Source organism: Jaculus jaculus, chromosome 16, assembly GCF_020740685.1.
Source record: "Jaculus jaculus isolate mJacJac1 chromosome 16, mJacJac1.mat.Y.cur, whole genome shotgun sequence".
Taxonomy (NCBI): Eukaryota; Metazoa; Chordata; class Mammalia; order Rodentia; family Dipodidae; genus Jaculus; species Jaculus jaculus.
In genome coordinates, this window is record NC_059117.1 from 4,722,729 (window position 1) to 4,748,711 (window position 25,983).

At 45.6% G+C, this 25,983-nt stretch overlaps 1 protein-coding gene across 3 annotated transcripts in view; it reads right to left on the reverse strand.

The window, feature by feature from the left end:
- The window catches only part of Gli3 (GLI family zinc finger 3), a 316,254-nt gene that overhangs the window by 93,072 nt on the left and 197,199 nt on the right, over nt 1-25,983 (reverse strand). For all 3 annotated transcript variants that reach the window (XM_004668858.2, XM_045135527.1, XM_045135528.1), the window contains 3 exons: nt 8,373-8,578; nt 5,615-5,761; nt 324-525 (listed from right to left, as the gene is read on the reverse strand). In XM_004668858.2, coding sequence (XP_004668915.2) covers nt 324-525; nt 5,615-5,761; nt 8,373-8,578 — 555 coding nt within the window. The remainder of the gene's footprint in view (nt 1-323; nt 526-5,614; nt 5,762-8,372; nt 8,579-25,983) is intronic.

Sequence of the window (25,983 nt, forward strand, 5' to 3'; positions counted from 1 at the left end):
ACAACCACACAGAGCCAGGCTCGAGCCCGACGCCTGCCAGCAGCAGGAGAGCTGGAGGAGCACCGCCGGATTCCCGGAGGAGCCGACCGCATCACGGCGGCGTAACTGCGACACCCAGCACTGGCTACCACATGCAAAATGATTATTTTTGGCCCCATAACCCGTCGAAATTCACTGTGATTTTCTGCCGCATCTGGGCACAGCATGGTGAGTGGCTGCCTTATTCCTGCTCCTGCGCCAATGGCACCGTCATACACCACCGCTGGCACCCTTGAACACTGGCGTTTCATTGTAAAAACACATGGATTCAGGAAAATACATACCTGATTGCACTTGCAGATAAGTGACCATAGGAGCCACTTGCTGAAGAGCTGCTACGAGAATTATTGAGAATCGTGACCAAGGAGTTGGGAGATGTCCTTATCATAGTCTGAAGGTCAAAGCTATGATCAGACAGAGGCGAGATGGACAGGGTGCGTTTTCTGCTCGGCCTGGCTGAGAGCCTGGGGCTGGGGAACCTGGTGCCTGTTGGACAGACAAAACAGAACCTGATCACCCGCAGTCAGGCTGCATACTCGTCACTGACGGCTGCCTTCCTGCGCAGAGATGAGAGGGACAAGAAGCTCGCAACTTGTGATGACAAGTTTGCCCCCCCCCCCCGTGATCTACTGGTTACAACTGAGGAAATTAGGAAGAAATATTTATCTCCCAGGGGCTTACCTCGGAGAAGCTCTGTTTATGAATGTGCAGGCAAAATGATAGATTGCTAAACAAAAGGAAGAGGCTTTTATGTGTTATCCCTCTCATTTCTAGTGATTTATGAATCTGACGGCTGCGTAGATACCCCCATCATTAATCCCACTGCAAGCAACAAACACAGTGGTTCTCACAGTGGCAACGCACCACCCTCCAACCCAACACAGACCATTGCCAAGCAATGGAGTAAAGCACCCTAAAAGTAAAAATCAGCAGTTATGCCCTCCCTCCCCTCGTGACTTCCACAGTCGTCCTCTCCAGGGTGTACTTCAAGCATCACTGAAACAACTTCTCAATACATTACTCTAAATTAGTGGTTCTCAGTTGGGAGTGATGTTGTACCCTAGGAAACACCTGACAATAACTCAGGGGGTGCCATAGGCACCTAGTGGGGAGATGCTGGGGTGCTGTCAAGCTTCCTACTGTGAACAGGTCAGCCCCACATTATAGCTCTGGCGTGGCAAGACTGAAGACTGCTGTCCTCAAAGGCCCTCACACGAACGTACATCCTGAGACACATATGTGGATCCTGGGTGTTTGCTGTTATTAATCTTCCAAGGTGGGGGAAAGAAGCTCCTGCCAGTGTGGCGATGTGGCTCTCTGTGCCTACAGGTGTCTTCATGCTTCCTTAGACCATGCCTCTCCATTCGGGACTAAGGCTTTAAACTTCAAGAAGATTCCACTAATCTCCTAATCCGGAGGTTAGTAACTCAATCTAAACACATGCAATTTAATTCAATGGCTTATAACTGAGGTTTTAGAAATTAAGTGCCATTTGCTTTTAAACTGGGTAGACCTTAAGATCTGACTCCCAGGCATTGGAGAGGATGTGGCTCGGTGGTGCTCCCTGCCTTGATGAAGGTTACAGTGACATGTACGTCACCAAGCTAAAGTTTGAGGAGAGAATGAGAACATAATCGCACAAGCTAGGAGGCAAATCAAACATAAATAGTTTTGAATATAAATAAGGAGTATCATATTTCATAGCCTGTGTATATCTGCTTATGGGGACAGACTCACTTTGCCTTACTCAGAAAGCTGAAATAGCAGGTAAACCTTTAGAGACCAAGCACGCGTGTGTGCGCGCACGAAAGAGAGAGAGAGACAGAGAGAGAGAGAGAGAGAGGATGCACCAGGCATTCAATGTCCACAAAATTCACTGGAAATATTTTCTTCAACAAAGAGATGCTTGGATTAAAGGTTAGCACCACTATGCCAGGCCCATCTCAATGCAGGATAATAATCCAGCATACTTTGAGACAATTTACTGAAACAGAATAGGTGAATATGAGAGGCTTTACAGTTAACACTGTAACCAGAAATAAACTGGAACTACGTTAGTACCTCCCATGTATAAAGCAACCACACATGACAAACACAGTACCTACTCCAGTTTTTTCTCTCAGGCATATTTAGGGTGAGTTCATTCGTTAAGAACGGCCCTATTGCCAACCTGACTGGCACGGCAGTACAAAACCCAGCCCAGCTCTGTACACAGCCGCTAGTATTTCAATCAGCATCTCTAATTGTTGCATCTGACGTGGACATAATGATTCACCCTTCCTCGCTGCCAAAGGCTCATTTCAACACAGAAGTTTCAATGGAAAAATAGCTACTTGCTACTTCCAAACAGTCCCAAGGACGGGCCAGAGGTATAGCCAGTCTCCTTGTACTCCCTGACAATACAGAGCTCTTCTCAGTGGGACGGAGCGCACCCCTGCAGGAGTAGAGACGGCCCAGCCTTGTCAACGACGGCCGTGCTCTCGGGACTGAGCGGCGGATGCGGCACTCATCGTGACTGAAACATTAACCAGAGTGATACAAGAAACATGGCGGCCACTGCTTCCTGAGAGGCACGACTCTGAGGTGACTGGGTCCTGTGAGACAGCGCACGAGGAGGAGACCACGTCCAGCGAGACACCAGAGGCCTTAACGAAGATCTGGGAATGTAGCAAGGCCTCTTCCTCCCTACCACAGACCACCGCAGGTCACAAAAAGCCTGTTTCTCTCGGCAAGACTGGCTCTCATTTTGGTCAGTTTCTGCCGGTTATTAAGCATCGATTCGGCAGCTCTCACCCTGCCTCGCCTCCCGGGACTCCTCATAGGGATTACACATTCTTGCGTCTATCAGGTGCCCGTAACCTGCAAGGTTCTTACAGCTGTATTCATACCTGTTTATTCTGACATGTTACATATGTATATTCTTAATTCTGCTGGCTATGGGACATTTAATGGTATTTATTTATTTATTTGAGAGACAGATAGAGAATGGGCACACCAGGGTCTTTAGCCACTGCAAACTGACTCCAGATGCATGTACCACCTTGTGCATCTGGCTTACATGGGTCCTGGGGAATTGAACCAGGGTCCTTAGGCTTTGCAGGCAAGTGCCTTAAATGCCGAGGCATCTCTCCAGCCTGCGATGGACATTTAAGCATAAGGCTCTCATCAGTTTATTTTTGTGTGTGCCAAGGAAAATTCCTGACCAAGTGTAGCAACGGATCACAATGGACAGCTAGGTTTTCATTTGAGATGCCATTGCCGGTCATATAAGAAGTTAAGATTAATGTCTCAGTTTTCTGTTGAGCAAGTTGTTGACTTAAATTCCTAAGTGCTCATCCCTGGGTGTGCGTCTCAGTGTAAGCTTTTCCAACCCTTCGGAATATATTCCTTCCAAACCCTGGTGAGCCCGCAATAGAACAGAACATCAGGGGACAGTACTTTTGAGATTTCAGCAGCAAGGAGTGGCTAGAGCAGAAAGAATATCATCATGGTGGTGAAGACATCGCCCCTCACTAGCCACGTGCTTCTGTAAAGGAAGCCAGAGCCTTCAGTACTTTACTTTTCCCTCCCCCCTGCCTCCCCTCTCTCTTCATTCACTCAGAGTTGGGGATCAAGCCTAGGCCTTCTTCGTGTGAGCGGGCTAGCTGAGCCACCAGCCCGCCATCACGCCTGCCTTCGCATTGTTCTAAAGCAGATAGATCCAATCTGGCTCCAGTAATTGTTTTGTTTCTCTCTTCTAATAAAAAATTCTGACAAAGAAAAAGGAGGTTTCTCTTTATGTGATGAATGATAGGACATCTAAATTCCTGCTTAATGACTATCAATTTACCATATACTCTAGCAAATTAAAATTCCTTTAATTAGTTTTTACAAAGTAAAAGGGTAGCTTCATCCTTTATTTAGATAAAAACTGCCACAGCCTGACTAAACACATTCTCATCAAGCAGGAAAAGTAATGTAGGCTGACCTTCCAAGGAGTCCCTCTTATTTTAATTCTTTATTTGCAGATTTTTAAATAACTAATTTGCATAATAACGGAGAACTCCTTTCCCAGCGATGGCTGCCTGGACTGTGGTGAGGACGAGTCAGGACGCAGGCTCTCCACTCCCACAGCCTCGCCGCAGCACTGAGGCGGCCTGTTTTCGTGGCCAGTGGACACCCACACGGGCAGACGCTCCTGCCCGGGGTGCCAGGTGGCCCTGGGTGCTTAGGAGACTCCGGCTGTGGGTTTTACCTGTGTGGGCAAACTACCTTCTTTCTTTCCCAAACCTGAGATGTGAGAAGACAAATAAGATCCCATTTGATAATATGCAAGCTAAACACTGCTGCTGGGGAAACAAATGGTCCTGTGTCTGTCCCCCCCAAGTCACGGGGTCCTGTCAGTCATAGGCAAGTGTTCTGACTGACTTGGGGAACGGACGACACGTCAGCTGCATTCTTTGACACCCTGTAAAAAGATGTGTCCTAAACGGGTACTTTCTGAAGATGCTGTGCACCAGAGGCTCATTTGTGACCCAAAGGAGTCGTCATAATGGGTCTGATGGCAGACACAGCTCACCGCTGCGTGCTGAGGCTGGGCACTGACCCCTCTGGCACACCATATTTAATTACTCTGACGCGCCTATGCTCTCAGAATCTGTAAAAGGTCTTCATGAAATGCAACATTTTTTCTTAATGTAAAGAAGATCTATATAGCGAAATGAATCATTTCTTAGAAAAATCAAATATAGCCAGGCTTTTTTCTCCACTTAATTTCTAAAGCATGAACTCCACGAAACCAAAGAGTTCCCAGGGTCAAATCTATTCTCTTATTTTCACATCAAAGGAAGTAAAGCAGGGGGTGTGGCTGGAGAGATGGCTCAACATCTAAAGGTTCTTGCTTGCAAAGCCTGATATCTCTGGTTCGATTCCCCAGTGCCCACAGGAAGCCAGAATGCACAAAGTGGTGTATGCATCTCGAGTTTGTTTGCAGCGGCAGGAGGCCCTGGCTCTCTGACTGCCTCTTTGTTTCTCTTTCTCTTAAATAACTAAATAAACGTAGTTTTTAAAATTTTTATTTACTTGCAAACAGAGAGAAATATGAGAGAGATGAGAGAGAGGGGGAGAATAGGTGTGCAGGGCCTCCAGCCGCTGCAGACGAACGCCAGATATATGTGTCACCATGCATCCGTCTGTAGGTGAGTACTGGGGAATCAAACCCTGGTCATTAGGCCTTGCAGGCAAATGCCTTAACCACTGAACCATCTCTCTGGGCCCAATAAAAAAATAATTTTTAAACGAGAAGTAAAGCAGGACAACTTGTTGATTGTTTACATTTCAATTGCAGCTACCAAACTACAACCTCTTTGCGTATTTCAGTTCACCGGGAGCCAGTGAGGACCCCAGGCTGTGGAAGCGGCCTCAGAAGGCAGGACGTGCAGAGAAACAAGCACGTGGCTTCGCCGTCACCCTGCTCATGACTAAGCCAGCCAGTCTCCCGGCCTGGTGTCCTTCTCGCCATTCCCCGAGTTAGAGTTCATCACAGCCCGCCCCTCACCCTGCTACCCAGGACTCTGGCCCCAGCCTCATCACTTACTGTCCATAGCATGAAGATACTCCATGTGGATCGCGCCTGCGCCCGCGGTGGCAGCCGAGGGGAGGATGTCTGCATAGGGGCTGCGCTGGCCTGTCAGCAAGGCCATCTGGTGATAGTACTCGGCGGGGCTGACTCCAGAGTGCGGGGCTAGATGGCGGAGGAGACAGAGAAAAATGGGGACAGTTGGAAAAAGGCCCACCACACGCTCTCCTGGAGGCATTCCAAGCCCAAGTCTCGCACATCCTCGATCACCTTTCCTTCAGTGGATCATAGCTGCTTTAATTTCTACTCCTCTTCCCCTGAGACCTTTATTGGAAAAGAAAACCAGAGGAATAGAAAAAGTAAAATCCATGACAAAGGTTTATGTCCTGATCTAAAGCAATTAATGTGATTCAGAATACTTCAAATGTATAGACGTGCATTCCTTAAGGCAGGGACACACTCTGAGAAATAGGCCATCAGGCAGCTCTGCCGTCGAGGGATCAGACAGCAGGCTTATACAGCTGAGAGAGCAGCGGTGACAGCCAGGCCAGGTTCAGAGAGTCCACTGCACACAAGCACACCCAATGCACTGAGCTCATGGCTACAAGCACACAGCTGTGTCTGGCACACAAGGAGAACAGTTTCTTACACTGGCGCTCTGTTCACTGTATGCTCCTATTTCTTGCAATAGTAGACAACTCAGACTCCTGCGATGTCATCCCAGACATACTTAAAATACCTCCTTCGGCTCTTGACAGGAGTGTCTGAGTGACGCTCGCTCACACGGGGAGTCGGGCTTCCAGGAAGGAACCGGCAGCGAAGCCTAATGACACACACTGAACAGTAAGCTGCAATTTCAGGCTCCATAATTTAAAAGCTCTCTCTCTCTCGGTCTCTCTCTCTTCATTACAAAATCAAAAAGAAAATGTACCTATCAATCTGGAGCAATTTACTGGCAAGAGTCGGCCCCGCACGAGTGGGGTGATCACTGGCTTCCACCCGCCAGTTCATGTGCGAAAGCAGCGAGGCCCTGCCGCGCTCCTGAGGGTGGCCGCCCACTCGTGGGGACAGGGGCTCAGAGAGCCGCCTCAAGGTTGCTGGGCGCCAACAGTGAAGCCACGCACAGTAGTGCCCAGTGTGGTGTTTGGCCAGGACAGCTCTTACAGGGACTGCCTGCAGGGAGCGATGATCTGCTGGCAGGTCTGAGGGTGTTTCATAGTTGGGGTCATATTCTCATTCATGCCACGTGGTATTTTAAAATTAAGACCATAAAAAGGCAATGACAGTGAAAGCATTAGGTGTTAAGGGGCGTCTTAGCAGGACACATCGACCAATCAAACTACGTCTTCATCCTCCTCAAATGTAAATGGCGAGCATGCTGCTCATGCAGTAATCCAGGTACCCTGCTGCCCCCGGGCCCAGCTAACCGTCTACACGCCAGGGACCGCTCCAAGTCCCCTCTGTATCTCTCCCTCACATCACACCCTTTCCTGAGCCGAGGAACTGAATCACATGACTTGCTCCCAGACGGCTCCCTTTTAAAATGTGAAATCGTGTTCAAATGGCAACAGTGATTCTGTGAGTACCATACAAGTATATGCGCTGCACTGAGTTCTTAAGAACACACAGCCAATGACCGTTTCTAGAAAATGCAACTCCTGGAGATCCAACAGAGCGAGGCTTCTTCAGAACGCTTCACAGCTCCCGACAGCACGGTCACCCTCAGGAAGCAGGTCACAGCAGAATGGAGAATGCCAAGAGCCATATCAGACAGTTTAGTAAGATGACGTTTTGTGTGACGTGCTCCTCGCTACCCTGAAACACTCCGCAGTGACTTGTGTTCCGAGGAAGCAGAACTGAAAACCCGCTCCCTGCAATTAATAAAGCTTTGGGACTCTTTGTCCTAATGGCGAGTGCAGCAATTGTGGGCAAGCGAATCTGTACGTGTATGTGAGCGAGTGACGGGCCTTGCTCTTCCTGAGTTAAAAGAATAGGTTATAACTTGACATCGAGCTTGAACACCCAGCTCCTGTTTACAAGATTCCTGTGAGAAGTAATTAGGAGCAAATAAAACCACCATTTTAGAGACTGAATTGACCATCATTCATTACAGAAGGAATTTAATTTTTGTTGTTGTTTTCCCAATGTGCTAGGTTTTATTTGGTGCAAGCAAAGATTGAAAGCACATGACATCTGGACCATCGCATTTTCTAAGACCTTGCTCCTCAGAGTGTGGTCCACCATGGAGAAAATCCTCTGGAAGGTTCTGTGAGGGCAAAGTCTCAAGACCAACACAGAGCCAATTTATTTTATCAGGATCCTCGGGTGATTCGTGTGCACAGTAGGGTGCTCTCATAAACACATCTGGACAGATGTGTCTCTCCAACATGCAGAACACAGCAGCCTTCATCCTAACATGGGTAGGGCACTGTGGGCACCCACGTATGCATGGAAAAACCAGCAGGGCTCTTCTGCCATGTGGAGCGGCAAAAGAGAATGGTGGCAACAACCAAAGACGGGGAGGTCAACGAGATCTGGCTCTAAGTGCCCGGTTACCTCTGCACACTGCAGGCCTTACCTGAAAGTGTGCTCAACAGCCCCCCCCACACACACACAGCAGGACCCTGAAGCTGAAACGGAAGCATGACTTTAAAGAACTTGGTCCAGTGTCTGTCACAAGGGAAACCCTCACCAATGCTACATCTGCTTTACACCATGTCCCATGGCGGTAAGGCTGGGCAGGAGGTGAGGGGTGTGTGAACTGTTTCAGACTCACCATCTGTAGGGCTCAGGCCTCGGGCTGCTGAGATCATGGACAAGGACGGGCTGCTGTGCAAGGAGCGGATGTAATCCATGTATGGATTGATGTAGGGGTGCGGGGGACTGAAGGGGGACTCCGAAGTTGCAGCAGGGTTGCGGTGTGGAGAGATCCTGATGAAAGGCAAGTCTGAATACGTCGGGCTACTAGATAAGGCAGAAGGCCTGAGAACAGAAAAAAAGAGACAGGATAGATGTGTGAGACCAACATCGCCACAGGCAGAGGCTGCCTGCAAAAGAACACAAAATTTTACATGAACTCAAGGTGGTTTGAGGAACAGAATCGGGCATAAACATGTTTAGCTCACTTACTTAAAATCAAGACAATATAATGCAAATAGATTACCACCACGGGGATTATCTGAGCAAAGAAAAATGACTTTTGTGAAAATAAAAGGTCAACCTTAACCATTTTAGGTTGGTGCATGCCTGTAATCTGAGCAGTTTTGGGGGTAGGGGCAGGAGGATCGCAAGGTTGAGGTCAGCCTGGGTAACTTTCCTTTAAAGAGATTGTCTCAAAAGCAGAAGACAACCCAGGTGTGGGGGCACGGGTTCTGTAACACTCACGAGGCGGAGGCACAAGGAGCAGGAGGGCAAGGCCGTCCTCTGCTACACAGGGAGCTGAAGGCCAGCCTACACGACCTTGTCTCAGAACCAAGAAGCGGGTGGGGCTGTGGCTCAGCGGAGGAGCATCTGCTGCGCACAAGGTCCGAGGGTCGAAAACCAGCCCCACCGTAGAAGATGTCAGACTGTGGCCTCCCTCCTGAGAACCAATTCTAAATAAAAGAAAACTAACTAAATTAAAGTTGTTGCTATGCTTCTAGTGTGTGTGTGTGTGTGTGTGTGTGCATGTGTGCACCTGTGCGCATGCTGTGGTGCACATGAGGAGGTGGGCGTTGCCTGTCCAGGGTTTCTTGCTCGACTGTTCTTTGCAGTGCTCAGAATGAGCCCCCAGGAAATCTCCCTGGCTCCGCCTCCCACCTTGCTGTCAGAGTGTTGGGATAACAGAAGCCTTCGGGGATTTATGTGGGGCCTGGGGAATGAACTTGGGCATTACAGCTTAAGTGGTGAATGTTTTTTTCCACTGAGCCATCTCCTCAGCCCCTGTGATTAGATTTTTAATTTGGCCAAATTGTGATTACGACCAATTAAAACGTGCCACATTAGAAAACAAAACAAATGAAATCTTTCTAGCCTGAACCCCTAGATATGCCTATGGCAGACCTGCTCATGAATATTCAGGGTAGCTGCAAGCCTGTAAGAAATGTGGAACTAGGGCTGGAGAGATGGCTTAGCGGTTAAGCGCTTGCCTGTGAAGTCTAAGGACCCTGGTTCAAGGCTCGGTCCCCCAGATCCCACGTTAGCCAGATGCACAAGGGGGCGCACGCGTCTGGAGTTCGTTTGCAGTGGCTGGAAGCCCTGGTGCGCCCATTCTCTCTCCCTCTATCTGTCTTTCTCCCTGTGTCTGTCGCTCTCAAATAAATAACTTAAAAATGAACAAAAAATATTAAAAAAAAAAAAAAGAAATGTGGAACTAGCCCCTCTCCGCCCATGCACACACTCGTAAGAGGCTGGCGGAGGTGAAGAAAACCAACCTTCACTGTCTGGACGGTCCCTTCTCTGCCAGCACCTAGATCAGCTTCCAGCTTGTGCCCGTTCTTCACATGGTATCCTGGTAAGTCACGGTTAGCAAGCAACTGAAAACTAACATTCCTGGGCTCGGAAATGACAATGAGCAGAGGCTGATCAAGCTCAGGCCTGGGCTACAATACGCAACGGCAGAATGTATGCCTCCTCGAAATGCAGATAATGTCTAAATCCTGCCTTGCTCTGTCGACATCCTGGTCTGCTCTTGGGAGATCGACTGTGACACTTCAGCCCCACCCTGCCCGACACAGAGCACCCCTGATGGCCCTTGGGGGTGACCATGTCCTGAAGGGCCGTTCTGCAGAGCCCGGTGCATTCCCTCTGGGATGACATCTTGCATGGAAAGCTGTGTGACCTGGTGAGGACAGGTCAAAGCCTGGGCTCTCGCTGTTTGTCTCATTTGAGAAGGACATGGTCGTAAACAGAAAGACGGACAATTAAGGCCATGCGTTCCTCTCAAGCACTGTCTGCAAGAGGGACGTGAAAGAACGTACGAGGGAAGAGAGAGGCCCAGGTCCCAGCGCCCGTCAGAACAGGAGTGGGAAGAGAGCAGTATGCTGAGGGCACGGGGATGCGCAACGCACGCAAGCAAGGCCAGGCAAGGGCTCTGCTCTCCTAGAAAGCAGGAGGCTCGGAGAAGCTGACAAAGGGGGAGAAGCACCGTCTTGCCCACTGTTCATCACTCAGATGCTGTTTCTGGTGACATCAAATACACCGCGGTCCTCTAAGTTGACATGTGGAACAATAGATCATCAACAGGAAGTACGTCCAAAACAAAATGAAGGGTTCTTCGTTAACAGAAATTAGAAACATTACACATGCCTAAATAGACTGAACACGACAGACAACATACGTGTACATATCACATGGCACATACAATTGTTATATCAGTTTTAAAAAATCAAAGTGCACTGGAGAGATTGCTTAGTGGTTAAGGTGCTTGTCTGCAGACCCTACGGACCCAAGTTCAATTAACCAGTACCCACAAAAGCCAGATCCACAATATGATTCATGCATCTAGAGTTCCAGGGCAGTGGCTAGAGGTCCTGGTGTACCCATTCTCTCTTTTTCTCTCTCATAAATAAATAAAATAAATGAGTGTTTGGCGTGAGGTAACCCAGGCCCAGAAAGCCAAATGTTGGATGTTCTCTGTCATATGTGGATCCTAGCTACAGATGTATAGACTTGTGTGAGAACTAGAACCAAAAATCAGTAGCAGAGGCCCTTACGCTAGAAAAAAGCTATAAGGGAGGGAGGAGAGGAAAGGACTTTAGGGAACAGTATTATATATATGTTAGCAAAAGGACAGAGTACAGGGAGGGGAAAGACCGAAACTAGGTCAGGGGAAGAGATTGTATAAAAGAAGGGTTGGGGGAGGGTCAATCAAAATTCAAGACATTCTGAATAAGACATACAAAAATCTACTTTCTTGAATAACGGCACATCCAGAGGCCATAGGTTGTTAATAGAAAATTTTCAGTGCCAGGGATAGGATACCTTCCAGTGAGTTGTTGGACAGGGAGTTTCCTGTTGCCTCCAAAACATTATAGGCTAGTGCCAAGGCCCTTGGTTTCCCATGAGAAAGAGATGGTAAGACCCTATTGCTGAAGACTTCACATGCCTGAGTGGCAAAGTCACTGAAAAGTCAAGCTAGTGCTAAGCAGAAAACATTCTCCCTGTAGCCCAGCCAACTGAAAGCTGGAAAAAGCTGCACTGTATGCAGTCTTATGGGAGACAGAAGTCATCAGCGGTGAAAACAGTGGACACTGGAAGTCTCAGGTTTGGCCAGACAGGCCAAATGACTGAACGAGTCCAATAGCGGCATGTCTGCTCTGGGGTAAACCAACTGCTCTCTAATTTGACTGAAGGCCCATTCTATGGGAGGGAATACATGCCAGGTACTGAAAACCTAATCAAAAGCCTATGGCAGGGGTGGTCATGAGTCTTATGGGTATAAAGCCTGGTCTTGTTTGGATAAATGCATATATTACTCTCACCAAATTGCCCTGAAATCGCTACACTTAATGTTCAGACTCATATTAATGCTACTCTCACTTCTGGTTAGAGAAGCTTCTCTTTTCAGATGGTGATGACCACTGGGATGACCCAAAAGGCAACATAGTGCTGAGAAGAAGGGACGGAGGAGTGTCCAGCACTGAAACATCACACACCTTCCAAGGCTCAGGGTCCACTGCAGAAGAAGAGGCTGAAAGAATATAAGAGCCAAAGGAAGGGTACCACTCCCTACATAAAACTCTCTAGACAGAAATTGGTCTCGATATCCAAGACCTCACAGTGTCTAGCAATATCCACGAAAGACCCTTTAAGAGAAAAAGATGATATCAAATTAAATGAGACTAATGGAAAGAGGGAGGGGATATGATGGAGAGCAGAGTTATGAAGGGGAAAATGGGGGAGGGGAGGGAAATGCCATGGTTTATTGTCTGTAAGTAAAGAACTTGTCAATAATATATATAATGTATAATGTGTGTGTGTGTGTGTGTGTGTGTGTGTGTGTATATATATATATATGTACATATATATATATTTATGTATTTTATATATATATATTTATGTATTATATATATATATATATGTATGTATTTTAAATTTAAAATGATAAAATAAAAAATTTAAAAAATCCTTCTACTGGGTCTGGTGGCACACACCTTTAATCCCAGCACTCGGGAGGCAGAGGTAGGAGGATCACCGTGAGTTCAAGGCCACCCTGAAACTACATAGTGAATTCCATGTCAGCCCTAGCTAGAGTGAGACCCTACCTCAAAAAATCAAAGAAAAAAAGGATCCTTTGTTCCACTTGCTATTTAATATATAAATAAATAAAATAATCTTTAAATGGTAAAATAAAAAGCCTCTGTTCCACTCACTGGTAAATAAATAAACAGCTGACACAAGCTACTCCTCTATTTTAATTTTCTACTACAAAATAAGTTGGGTTTATGTCACTCAAGACATTCTCCAACTTCCAGTTATACTTATTTGTCATTGGTTAATTCACAACCTCCAATCGGATGAGTTCACTCCCTTAGGGAAGGCACACATTAATTCCTTTTCTTTCTACCAGCAAGAACAACCAGTGAGATTCTTACAACAGACAGGAACCGCAGACACAGAAGAGCAGCCACTGCAGCTAGCCCTCGACACGAGCATTCAGGGACACGCTGTGGTCCACAGCCACAGCCACTGCAGCTAGTCCTTGACACGAGCGTCTGGGACACACTGTGGTCCACAGTAAAGCCAGTCCCTGAAACAGCCAAATCTGTGGATTCTTGCTGTTATATCGATGTCCTAAACCAGAGTGGTACATCTTCTTAACAACTGCTAAACCTCTGTTGACCCACCATGATTACTCAAAGACTATGCTTTATGTTACAGTTGATATTTTGTGTCCAGTCTACGAGTCAGAACAAATGCACACATACCCATCCTAATGCTGTTACCAGAGTGGTTCTAGTCCCCCAAACCCTGAGAACAAATGCACACATACCCATCCTGATGCTGTTACCAGAGTGGTTCTAGTCCCCCAAACCCTGAGAACAAATGCACACATACCCATCCTGATGCTGTTACCAGAGTGGTTCTAGTCTCCCAAACCCTGAGAACAAATGCACACATACCCATCCTGATGCTGTTACCAGAGTGGTTCTAGTCCCCCAAACCCTGAGAACAAATGCTCACATACCCATCCTGATGCTGTTACCAGAGTGGTTCTATTATTTTACTGTCCCCACAGTTTTGCTTTCCCACAACATACAGCTGAAATCACACAATGTGATGCCTGTGGCCTGGCTACTTCCTGTGATAGTCGTTCATTTCCTCCAGGCCATCTCACAGGTCCATCCTCCCTCCCTCCCTCCCTCCCTCCTGCCCTTCCTTCCTTCTTTCTTCCATCCTTCTCTCCCTCCCTTCCAACCTCCTTCTTTCCTTCCTCCTCCCTTCCTTCTTCCTTCTTTCCTCCTTACCTTCCCTCTCTCTCTTCTTACTGTATATTCATTGTAAAAAAATAATGTGTTTCACTATGACATCTTCATACATGAACACAATGAACTTTGCTAATCCTCAGCCTTTGTCACTCTCTCTCGCCCCATTCTTCCCAAACAGTTCCCTTCTCCTTTCATGCCTTTTAATAAAAGTCCAGATTCCACAAGTGAGAAAGCACATACACCGTTTGCCTGATTCTGGCTTATTTCTTGTAACATGATCTCCAGTTCCATCTATTTGCTGTGAATGACATAATTCCGTCTTTGAGGACTCATTTCTTTTCAGCACTAACGCTCCGCCGACAGGAGGAAGCAGAGTTCACGTGCCTGCTCATACCGACTGTCACGTCCATGTTCTGCAGTTACGATGTGAGCTGCCAGAAGCAATCGTCCCCAGGCTCTCTCCAAGTAGCTGTGAGTCGGAGTCTGCTCTGATGCTGTCTCTGAGAGCACCTTGGACGCCCAGCCTTTGATATCTCAAGACACTCATTAGGACAGCCACAGGGCCACAGGAGGCGGCTAAGACCAAGAGCTCATGATGGAAAGCGAGGCCCTAGAGAAAGCTGGAATGCAAGTGAGCTCCGTCTCTCGCTCCCCTCGGGTGCTGCTTCTCTCAGCTGTTATGTGGGTGCACTGGGCCCCAAGAAGCCCCATCTCTGCTGCTGGAAGCCCTGACAGCCACATGGGCAAAGACAGCAATTCAGTGTCAATGACATTTTGAAGCTAGCCAACAAAACTTCTTTCCTCCTGGTGCGGGAGTTAACAAATAATGTCCACATTGTGATGTGGCGTCCTAGAAGCTGGGTTTCACTTTGCACACTTTTCCACCTCTCACTGAAAGTTGGTAACATGGACTGAGTTTCCACATCAAACTCTGTGAGCTGGGCTTGCGTGGTGTTCCTGTAGTGCTGATGAAAATGAGGGCGAGGTAATGACTGATGCCAAGCACGCATCCATCCTTGACCATGGTGGCTGGAAAAGCCATGGGCCACGGGCCTCAACTCTGGAAATGTCTTCCAGTACACTTGCTGCAAACATTGATGAATGAATCCATATTCAAATTCTTGGCAGCTCCGGAAATCTAGCAGGCAGATGTGTGTTCAACGCTATTTGGAGGTGCCATTAGAGGAACATTGAATTTTCTCCAAGGGAGTCGAGAGGGCAGCTACAAAACTTCCCACACGAATGACACATTTATGAATTATCATCAACTTGACCTGGGAGATACTCATCAAGCTTTTTAAAGAAATCTTTGAGAATTAAACTATCGCAAAGAGAAACGTGGCAGGAGTCTCGGTTGGCCTGGGTGTTCAGGAGACACCCTTGAGGATGGCAGCAGAGCGTGCGGCCTCCGTGACGGCTCGTCAAGGGGTTTCTCCACCTCTGCTCTGCAACTGGGTGAACCCCGTCATCAAAACCGGGGAGAGGAAAACAGACATTCTGGGGAAAAACAGTGGAGTTTTGAACTGGTTTAAAAATAGACATTCCACGCTATTTATGCTGTAGCGCATGATTACAGAAATACAGGCATCGCCCTCCATAAAAAAATGTACCAACCTCAGAGAGCTCGATGCGCCTCACCTGTGGAGTGCCAGGTGGGCTTCCTGCACCGGGCTGCAATCTACAGTCTAATTCAGTTTGTTACCACCTTACATCTCCTCCGCTCTTGGCTTGTGTTCAACATCCCAGTGTCCCAACTCAGAAGAACATCTCTAGAGCTTCTACCCATTTTTCTGTTTAAGTCCTTGTAAACCTAATTAGTTCTGCCATTTTGTTTCCAGCTACTCAATGGAATTGGACAACTGTGCAAGAAGGACAACTTTACATGAGAAAGATAAGAGTTATTCTGATAAATCTACCAAAAGACAATCAAGCTATAATAAAAACATTATGGTTTGTGGCCGTGTTTTTTTCAGATTAATTTTTACAAGGTCATGACAAATAGATTACAATAAAAAAGAACAGAGGACTCTGTGTAGCATTTCTAACAGTATACTATGATAAACTTAAATATATTGCAAAGAATAGCTGGACTTCATAGAATGAAATATCATTGTATAATCTAATTAGTTACTGACTTTTCATCTATCTTATTGGGTTACGAAGATGCCGTGATTAAAACCGTGGTATTTAATCACTTGCATTGCCCATTATGAGAATATTAAGCAAGGTTTATACAGCAGCTCATTAGAGTTGCTCCCATTGCTGGGGTGCCTGCCGTGTACCCACGGGCCTGGCTTCTGTGTGTGACAGAATGGTGGTCTTTCACTCTGTTCCTTATACACAAGCAGATACTGTTCTTCATTTATATACACATTGGTCTAATGGAGACCAAGTGGAGTTATCCTTACTCTAATTAATTAATCATTCAATGAAAATTGTTAATAAGTCAAACTTATACTAAACATTGGCTTGCCAAATAGCAGAGAAAAAAATAGCAAAAATAGACATGATTCATATGCTAGAAATGGCTAGAAGTTTCTATGGGACACTTTTTCCTTTCCTCTGTTCCAGGTAAGCTTCTGCATTACCTCTGGCCCAGCAGTACCAAGAGTTTGTCGGGACAAGCTCGCACTTGCCCCTCCTGCCCCCAACAGCCAGGGCTTGCGCAGGAAGGCTGGCCTAAAGGTCTGAGCAGCTGGGTCGTCCCTCTTGGGTCTGCAGAAATGGAAGGTGCTAGGAGAACTCAGCATCAGGGAAGGGGCGGGAAGATATGATTTCTCCTTTTCTGTGCTGGGTCTGGACTGAGTACACATTACTCTCCCAAGGCCGCAGCTCCTGGAGGACAATCCTGCTGTGTTACTGCAGCGGCCTGAGTCACTGCCCCTCTGGACCCTCTTAGTCCTGGGTTGTTGCTGAGCAAGAACCTTCTTGCTGCTTGATATTCATTCCACCGAGCTGTCGGGGCCCTAACTAATGGCATGGCCCCATTCCCACGTTCTCTGTCCTTGCAACTAAAGACTATTAAACTAACATGCATTTTGCAAATTTATTATTTTAGATGTCATTTTCTAATGGCATGTATAAAACACAGGTGCGTGTTTCAATGCTTCTACTGGATATAGGTTATTAGAAAACCATTTACTTAGTTTTAGCACATGGAGAGATCTCAAGAAACACAGTTCCAATTCTGTGGTCCCCTGTTCCTGGTTTAGTGTCCAAGGGCTAGAAGGTCACACACATAAGGAGTCAGGGCAAGGGTACTCTAATGCATGGCAGAGCACAACAACGGACAGGAAACTTCCAGACTTACACTGAGATATGTGGATCACTAACGGGACTACAGGGAGACAGAATCAGAAAAGCAGTGGCCACCAAAGCCTAGAATAGCGTATTGTTGTCTTAAAGACAGGATTTAACGTTAGGATAACTGATTTCTTTTTATTTCGTTTATTTTTATGAAAGAGATAAGGAGAGAGAAAATGGGCACATGAGGGCCTCTAAGCACTGCACTTGAACTCCAGACACATGTGCCACCTTGTGTGCATGCATGACCTTGAGCATCTGGTTAATGTGGGTTCTGGGGAGCCGAACTTGGGTGCTTAGGCTTTGCAAGCAGGAGCCTTAACTGTTAAGCCATCTCTCCAGCACCCTGATTTCTTTTTAAAAGAGCAAATGTTTGTTTTACAAGTGAAGTATAATTTCAAGATATTTTTGAGGATGACTTATTTTTACTTTGCATTTAGGTCTCTGGATAAAAAGAGTACATATCCAGGAATGGAGAATTTAACAGGCTTTTTTATAAAGATTATAATTCCCAACCCCCAAATTAGGCATAGTTAATGTTAACATTTTAAAATACTTTCAGCATACTTACTACATATTTAAGATAAAAAGAATAAATTTGGGTATAGGGATGGCTCAATAGAAAAGAACTTGCCAAAAAATGTGAGTACCTGAGTTCAAAACACTAAACCCACATAAAGCCACAGAGTATGGCAAGCATCTGCAATCCATGTGCACCTGTGCCAGGATAGAAGCAAAAGACACTTGATTTCCTGAAAGCCCATGGACCAGCATCCTAGTGAATGCAGTGGTGATAAGAAACCACCTCAAACAATGTGGAAGGTAAGGACATCTGAAGTCTTCCTCTGACTGTCAAAGCATGCCATGACACACACATCTAAACCCACAGACGTTGTCCTCTGACCTCCGCCAGCACGCCATGACATGCGTGTCTACACTCACAGAAGTCTTCCTCTGACCTCCGCCAGCACACCATGACACGCATGTCTACACTCACAGAAGTCTTCCTCTGACCTCCACAAGCACGCCATGACACGCGTGTCTACACTCACAGAAGTCTTCCTCTGACCTCCGCCAGCACACCATGACACGCATGTCTACACTCACAGAAGTCTTCCTCTGACCTCCACAAGCATGCCATGACACGCGTGTCTACACTCACAGAAGTCGTCCTCTGACCTCCGCCAGCACGCCATGACACGCGTGTCTACACTCACAGAAGTCGTCTGACCTCCACAAGCACGCCATGACATGGGTACCTGTACCTACTCACAGGAACACAAACACACATACTAAAATTAAATAAGTTTTTAAATTTAGCTTTTCATTTAACATATTTAGCTGGTCTAGTATCTTTTAACAAACTGTCCATGAAGATCACGTATAAGACAACACAAATTAAAATCAATAGTATTGGGCTGGAGACATGGTTTAGCAGTTAAGACACTTGCCTGCAAAGCCAATGGACCCAGGTTCAATTCCCCAGTACCCAGCTAGATGCAAAAGGTGGTGAATGTGTCTGGTGTTCATTTGCAGCACCTAGAAGCCCTGACATGCCCATTCTCTCTCTCTCTTTCTCTCTGTGTCTAGTAAGTGAAACTGACATAGACATTTGCAGACAGGACCTCTGTGACGTGAGTCCAGGAGGCACATGAAGCCCTAGCTGCTTGTATGAATGCACACACCCGATGTCCCTGAAGGCTCTTTCCTGGATGTAAACCAAGAAATAATGTGTGCACACATATCATATGTACTACAATACTCACAGCAGGATTCTTTACCCACTTCCAAATTTGGGGCAGATATCCATGAACAGCTGCATGAACAAATAATTCATAAAATGAAACACTGTAGAAATGTAGATTTACAACAAAGGGAATATTTCAAAAGCATAATGCTGACAGGAAGAAGCATGGATATATATATGTGTGTGTGTGTGTGTGTGTGTGTGTTTGTGTGTATGTATATATATATATATATATGATGCATATATTTAAGGTCCCATTTCTACAGAGGTTAGTGGCAATAAAAGTTAAGTTTAATTAAAGGAAGAGAGGAAAAGTCAACTTTGGTATGGGGACAATCTTCGCCTGTGTCTGGTGGGGAGTGTACAGCACACTAATGTTCTGTCTCCAGACTTGTTAACTCACCAGATGTTTTTCATCTGTGAACCTGTGCTATCATTCCCTGACCTACATGTGCACATATGTGCTCTTCTCTGCATATATAATTTTGAAGGACACCCACATTTTACATGTGCCAAACATTGCAATTTCTCCATGGCTCCAATCATTCCTATGAAACAGAATAGGTACATGATGCTTTTCAAAGTTTACAAAGTATTGATGATTTTAAAAAGGCCACAAACACATCCTAGTATGCACTAGCAATATGAAACAAATATAGTTTAGCAGAAATCGCCTAATTCCCAAGTAGACTGTGGAAGGCACGTTTCTCTCTAAAAACTTTGGCAGTGGGAGAAGCTGTTGCTGTGGTTAGTGTAAAGGCCTTCCTATGCTGGAGAAACTAAGAAACATCTTAGTCAATGCCCTCCTGACAACTGAAAACTGTTATATAAGTTCATCATAAGAGCATACAATTGGGTATAGCTAAAATGGATTTCATTCTGCCTACAGAAGACTGCTAAGAGTAATTTGCCAAGAATGTGTACTATAATTACCTCTATTACGAGATTGAAGCCTGGTGTGGTGGCACATGCCTTTAATCCCGGCACTGGGGAGGCAGAGGTAGGAGGATTGCCATGAGTTCGAGGCCACCCTGAGACTACAGAGTGAATTCCAGGTCAGCCTGAGCTAGAGTGAAACGCTACCTCAAACAAACAAACAAAAAAGATTTAAAGTTCTAGCATAAAGGCCTAATTTGATACCCTTATCTAACTCATGTGCAGGTGTGGTAGCACACATCTGTAAACCCAGTGCTAGGGAGGCAGAGACAAGAGTATCTCTTGAGACTGTGTCCCAAGAAAGATGGGAGACACCCAAGGTTGTCTTCTGGTCTCCACATGCATATACATATAACTGTATACACATACACCCACTCCCATGTACACAGACATGCAAAAATAGATTAAAATGTCAAAGACTTAGAATTAAAAGAAAGTCCATTCAATCAACTATAATGCGTAATGCATGCTTATAAAAATAGCTCTCAATAAACATAACGATTATAAATAAATAAATATAACTATTGAAAGTAAGGGACCACCTCTCATAGTATTGTTCTTTCTGCCCTAATTCTTTTACAAAAAGTGCTCAATATTTGTCTCTTTAGAAACTAGGGCAGAAGAGGGAAAAGTAGTAGGAAAGAAAGGACATCATTCAAAAGTTAGGTGACAAGGTGGACGTGGTGGCGCACACTTTTAATGCCAGCACTCAGGAGGCAAAGGTAGGAGAATCACTGTGAGTTCGGGGCCACCCTGAGACTACGTAGTGAATTCCAAGTCAGCCTGAGTTAAAGTTAAAAACAAACAAAAAAAGACCCTTACCTCAAAAGAACAAACAAAAAACCACCACCAACAACAACAAAAAATTAGGTGACAAAATCATTTTTCAGTAATATCAGTTTTCAACAGTCCCATCACCATGGATCATATCTAAAATTACACTTTTCATAGCTCTTTATGTCACATAAGTGGAGTGAAAATATTCTAAAGAAAGGTATCCCTGATTTTTTAATGTGTGTCAATGAAAGACAAATTTTCTTCTCCTAATTAATATCTGTATAAAAGTGAAAAGAAAATCGGCTAATCATGAGGGCTCAAGCATACAATATAAATGACCAATTGCTTCTGTTCTTTGTATAAGCCCGTAGAGATGCACTTTGGTTCACCAGCAGCTGCAGTTGAGTAGGAAGAAGTCTGGTGTTACTGGCGACCTCGACCTCCTCCGCGGGCTCGTGCAGAGAGCTGCGGGCTGCTCTCCTGCATGTAGAGCCGCGGCACCTCCTCGGGGCTGCTTTTGAGGGGGATTTCCAAGCACGCAGGTGATGTCTTCTTCCTCCCTATCTCGCTGCAATGCTAAGTCGCTCCCTCAAATCAGCCACCTTTTCCCTTTGGATTCTTGCCTTGCTCCAGTGGGTGAATCCAATCTCCAAGAAAACATCCCACTGCACTGAGCCCTTGCCCTCTGCCTCACAATATTGCTCCCTTTCTCTGTCCCTGGCATTACTCATTACTCAGCAGCCCTAGCCATGCATTGGCAGTTTGGGACTTAAGAGCGTTGACGGATGTTTCTGGCGTGTGTGCCAAGGCGCATGTATGTGGAAGAGGACCTCTGTGGAAAGGAGGTAGCCCCACCTTACTTAATTCTTCCTAGGAGAGTACATGCCATCGCCTGTCTGCTGGGACTCCATTCTAAGACCCTCCACAGAAGTTTGGAATCACAGACAGTATGGAATCCTACACGCACGCTTTTCTTCTTCTTTTTGTCCTGCTTTTCTTTTTGTATTTGATTCTCCTATACATACACATCTAAGATAAAACTGGATTCATTTCTTTAAAAAAAGGCACAATGGGGGATTAATAGCAACTAACAATCAAATAATTACACTGCAATAGAAGTTATTCACTCATAAACTATTTTCAGCTGAGAATTTCTACTAAACATTTTATTTTATTTTTTGGTTTTTCGAGGTAGGGTCTCACTCTGGTCCAGGCTGACCTGGAATTAACTCTGTAGTCTCAGGGTGGCCTTGAACTCACAGCGATCCTCCTACCTCTGCCTCCCGAGGGCTGGGATAAAAGGCATTCGCCACCACGCCCGGCTCTACTAACTGTTTTTAATCATAGAAACTGAAGCCACATAAGGGAGATTCTGAATACAGAGGTTTGGCTGGTCCCTCTCACAGGGCGAGTGCTCAGTAACTGTCAGCTCCTAGGGACCATATGTTTGATGCTGCTGTTATTACTTTTGCTCTGAGAGGAAAGAGGAAAATTGTCTCACGGTCACTGCTCCTGCAACCTGTTCCCCTGGAACCCACAGGCTATGTCCAGCTGGTAGGCATGGGTGGTATTCCTGGCACCTGCTTTTCGCCTCTTCTTCTAGCAGGACAAGTAGATAAGCACTCTGATTAGATCTTAGTAAAGCTGGTTCTCCCATCACTCAAGGTAAATTCTAGGACTTGTTCTTCTGAAGTTTTAGAAGAACTTCATGTTCATTCAAGATAAGTATTTTTTTTATTTTATTTTTAGAGACAGAAAAGGCAAAAAAAAAAAAAAAATCAAGTAACTTTGATTTCTGTGGTTTTCCTGGAAATTTCCATTTATTCTCTCTAGATCCTTGTTTCTGAAAGTCAAATTCCCAATGCCACATCAAAAACCACACTCAAGTAGGTAAAGAAGACAACACTTCACAACAGAAGATGCTGAGAGACAGGCAGGGGAAGGAGCCCCTCACCAGACCAAGACCCTTCGTGGAGGAACCAGCTCTAAGGAGAAAACTCCTGGGAAGTGTGACATTTGTACTGCATTCATGACTTCCTTTCATAAATTTAAGTTCTGCCCATGTCACATACCACATGTTAGAGGAAATTAGCCCTCTAGAACACAAACAAACAAACCAACCCAAAACAACAACAACAAAAACCTCACAAGAGAAGTAAGTCATAAGACTTCAACTATAGTGGGAAAAGATTAATGGGAAACGGAAAGTTGTATTTCCACACATTAATCCCTGCCTCATTTGAGTCCACTTCCAGCTTATATGAAGGGTGTTTATAAAAAGACAAGGTGTGAATGGATCTGGGCCAAGCAGAGTGAGGCTGCGTGGAGACTCAGACAATAAGGCCTCCATCACCAGGAGCTGGTTCGCTCGCCTTACACGCCTCTTCTAGCAGCTGGTATGCGCTATCCCACTAGGGATCCAACGTTATTGGACCCAATAATTCTCTAGAATGAAACCTCAGAGCCTCCTAGGGACTGCAGCCTAACTGTGGTGGTGAAGGTGATCCCACTTCCGAGGCATACTCCTCACTGCACGACTCTCCTACCGAAGGACTGCCGCTCTTCCTCCCAGACGTTCTTCTCAGTATTGCAGAACCTTGTCCCCTTCCAGGCGCTGACCTTCTAGAAATGAATTAAACATGGACAAGAAGTCGATCTGCTGCACTGGCAAAGTTCCACTCAACAGAGCTGCAGCAGGAACCCCACCGGCGACAACTCCGAAGGGCTTCCTCATCAGGGCCCCAGAGCTTTGCGCGAGACCTCAGGGACAGCAGGACGGAAGACCGAGAGCGCCTGAGCCCTTGGGGTCCACCAAGTCGGCTGCTGTTCCCTTTAACCTTCGCAAGGAAAGCCAGCCTTGAGATCCTAGAGGAGAGATGTGACTGTGGGGTTTCTTTGTGCATGTCACACTGGGAAAACCCGAAACACTGTGAGATTATTGGAAATAGCTTTTGGAGCTTTACTTTTTTTTCTTTTTAAACTGTACAAGTGAGATTTGGACTAGATATCTATTTCACCTTCCAGGTTTCAAGAAGCCATTGGTACTAAGACCCAGTGACTTCTATGCTTCCAGCCAGGTGTCTCCTCTGCCATTGTTCAACTTTGATAACTGATGATATTAAGTACTTAGTGAGAATCAATTCTTATTTAAAACTTAGTGACGTATCTGAGCACTGCACAGTGAGATCGCTTTCTCTCTCCATTACTCTGGGACAGCACTGCCATCACTGTAGACCGTGCGGTGCTCTCCGGGTACACTCTGCCTCTCAGGTCTGATGTGACTCCCTGGAGAAACGGCAGGACTGAGCTTCACGCTGATTGGGCTCGGATGGTAACTGATTAGAAAAAAGTGGGGCCCTGCCACCTCGCAAAAGGCTGCGTACTGAGCCACAAGCTCTGACGCTAAAGCAGCTTTGACCAGGAGGCTCACAGCTATTAGGTATTTCTATATTAACAACTTCTCTCCCATCCAAGTTTGTGTATTTTATCTTTATTCTTTCAAATCCTAAAATTGCCTGGATAAGAGAGAGCTTATATATTTTATACACACACAGACACATACACACACATCCAGTCACTACCCCTTTCCTCCACACACGCACACATTTCGAAGAGCAGCCTGAACTTTTAGGGGGAAATTGAAGAGGCTTTGTGTCAAGTATGGCTAAATCCAGCCTTTCCATATCAAACCTCTGCTAGAAAATTACTGTGCAGATGATAAGGCAGAAAGATATAATAAAAAGTGACTCTACTCAATTTACACTGCAATATTGGTATGACTGAATATTTTTCATTCAGGTGCCTGATAAAATCACTAAACTGTATTGCAGATAAATAAAGGAGGCCTCTGTCAAGAATAAACACCATTAATCATGAAGCCTCACCCTCTCAGAGCCCGTGCTGAGCATCTGCACAAACACACCCGCACCGCCAGCTTGCAGCGCGGGCTCTCCTCCGCGCGACGCTGCCACGCAGAAGAGGTATTCGCCTTTCGTTTTCTAAGAGCTAGGCAGCAACAGCATTGTGCAAACGCTCCTTTTACATTTCAACTTTGCAGTTCTACATGTCCATTACAGCAATATTTAAGGAAAGGTGGCTGCGATTGTAGGGAAAAAACACTTGACAATTTAGTTTTTTCCTCTAAAAACAAGCATATACACACACAACATGTATATATGATCTGTACTGTACTTTATTAACTATAAAATGACATTGACCTTAAGATGCTCTATGATTAGATTACAAGGACATTATTTCCTTCTTGCTCTCAATTGTTACCTTAGTTATTAAAACAGCTCTGGCAGACTTATTCAGGTATAGTTTGTTTAATCCTTTATCACTACAGTACATACTAGAAAGAAAACAATACAAAATACAAGGGGAGGGCAAAATCAGAAAAACAATATAAAAGTTAATTTTATTTAAAGATACATGAGCCAGGCATGGTGGCACACGCCTATAATCCCAGCACTCGAGAAGCAGAGGTAGGAGGATCACTGTGAGTTCAAGGCCATCCTGAGACTCCATAGTGAGTTCCAGGTCAGCCTGGACTAGAGTGAAACTCTACCCCGAAAAACAAAATACAAAGCAAAGCAAAACAAAAACCAAACAAATAAACAATATCTGAAACTTACTCCCAGTTTCCAATTGACACTATTATAAAATATATTCCCTGGGCTGGAGAGGTGGCTTAGTGATTAAGGTGCTTGTCCCCAAAGCCTAAAGACCCAGGTTCAACTCCTCAGAACCCATGTAAGCCAGTTGTACAATGCCACACATGCACACAAGGTGGCACATGCATTTGGAGTTGAATTGCAGTGGCTAGAGGCCCTGGTGCATCAATTTCTTTTTTTTTTTTCTCTCTCAATCTTGCTCATTCTCTCTCAAAAAAAAAAAAAATGCATTCCAGTTTCAGAGACTTAAAAGTTGAAAGATATAACACTCAAAATCTGTATGTTAAACTTTGAGAACTACGGGATGAGGTGTGTATTAAATAATTCTGCCGTTTGTAAAATAACCATGCATGTTAGGCACTGTGCAAAGTGAGTCCCTTTGCCTCAGCCTTCACAGTACCTGGGGTTACAAGCCTATGACACCAGACCATGCTCTGATGGTTCACTTGGTGAGACTGAGAGCTGTCTTGAGAGACCAGTGAAGCCCTCTTCCCCTGCGCGTGTGCGGGGACAGCGAGACCGGATCTTGACGCCTTGCACTTC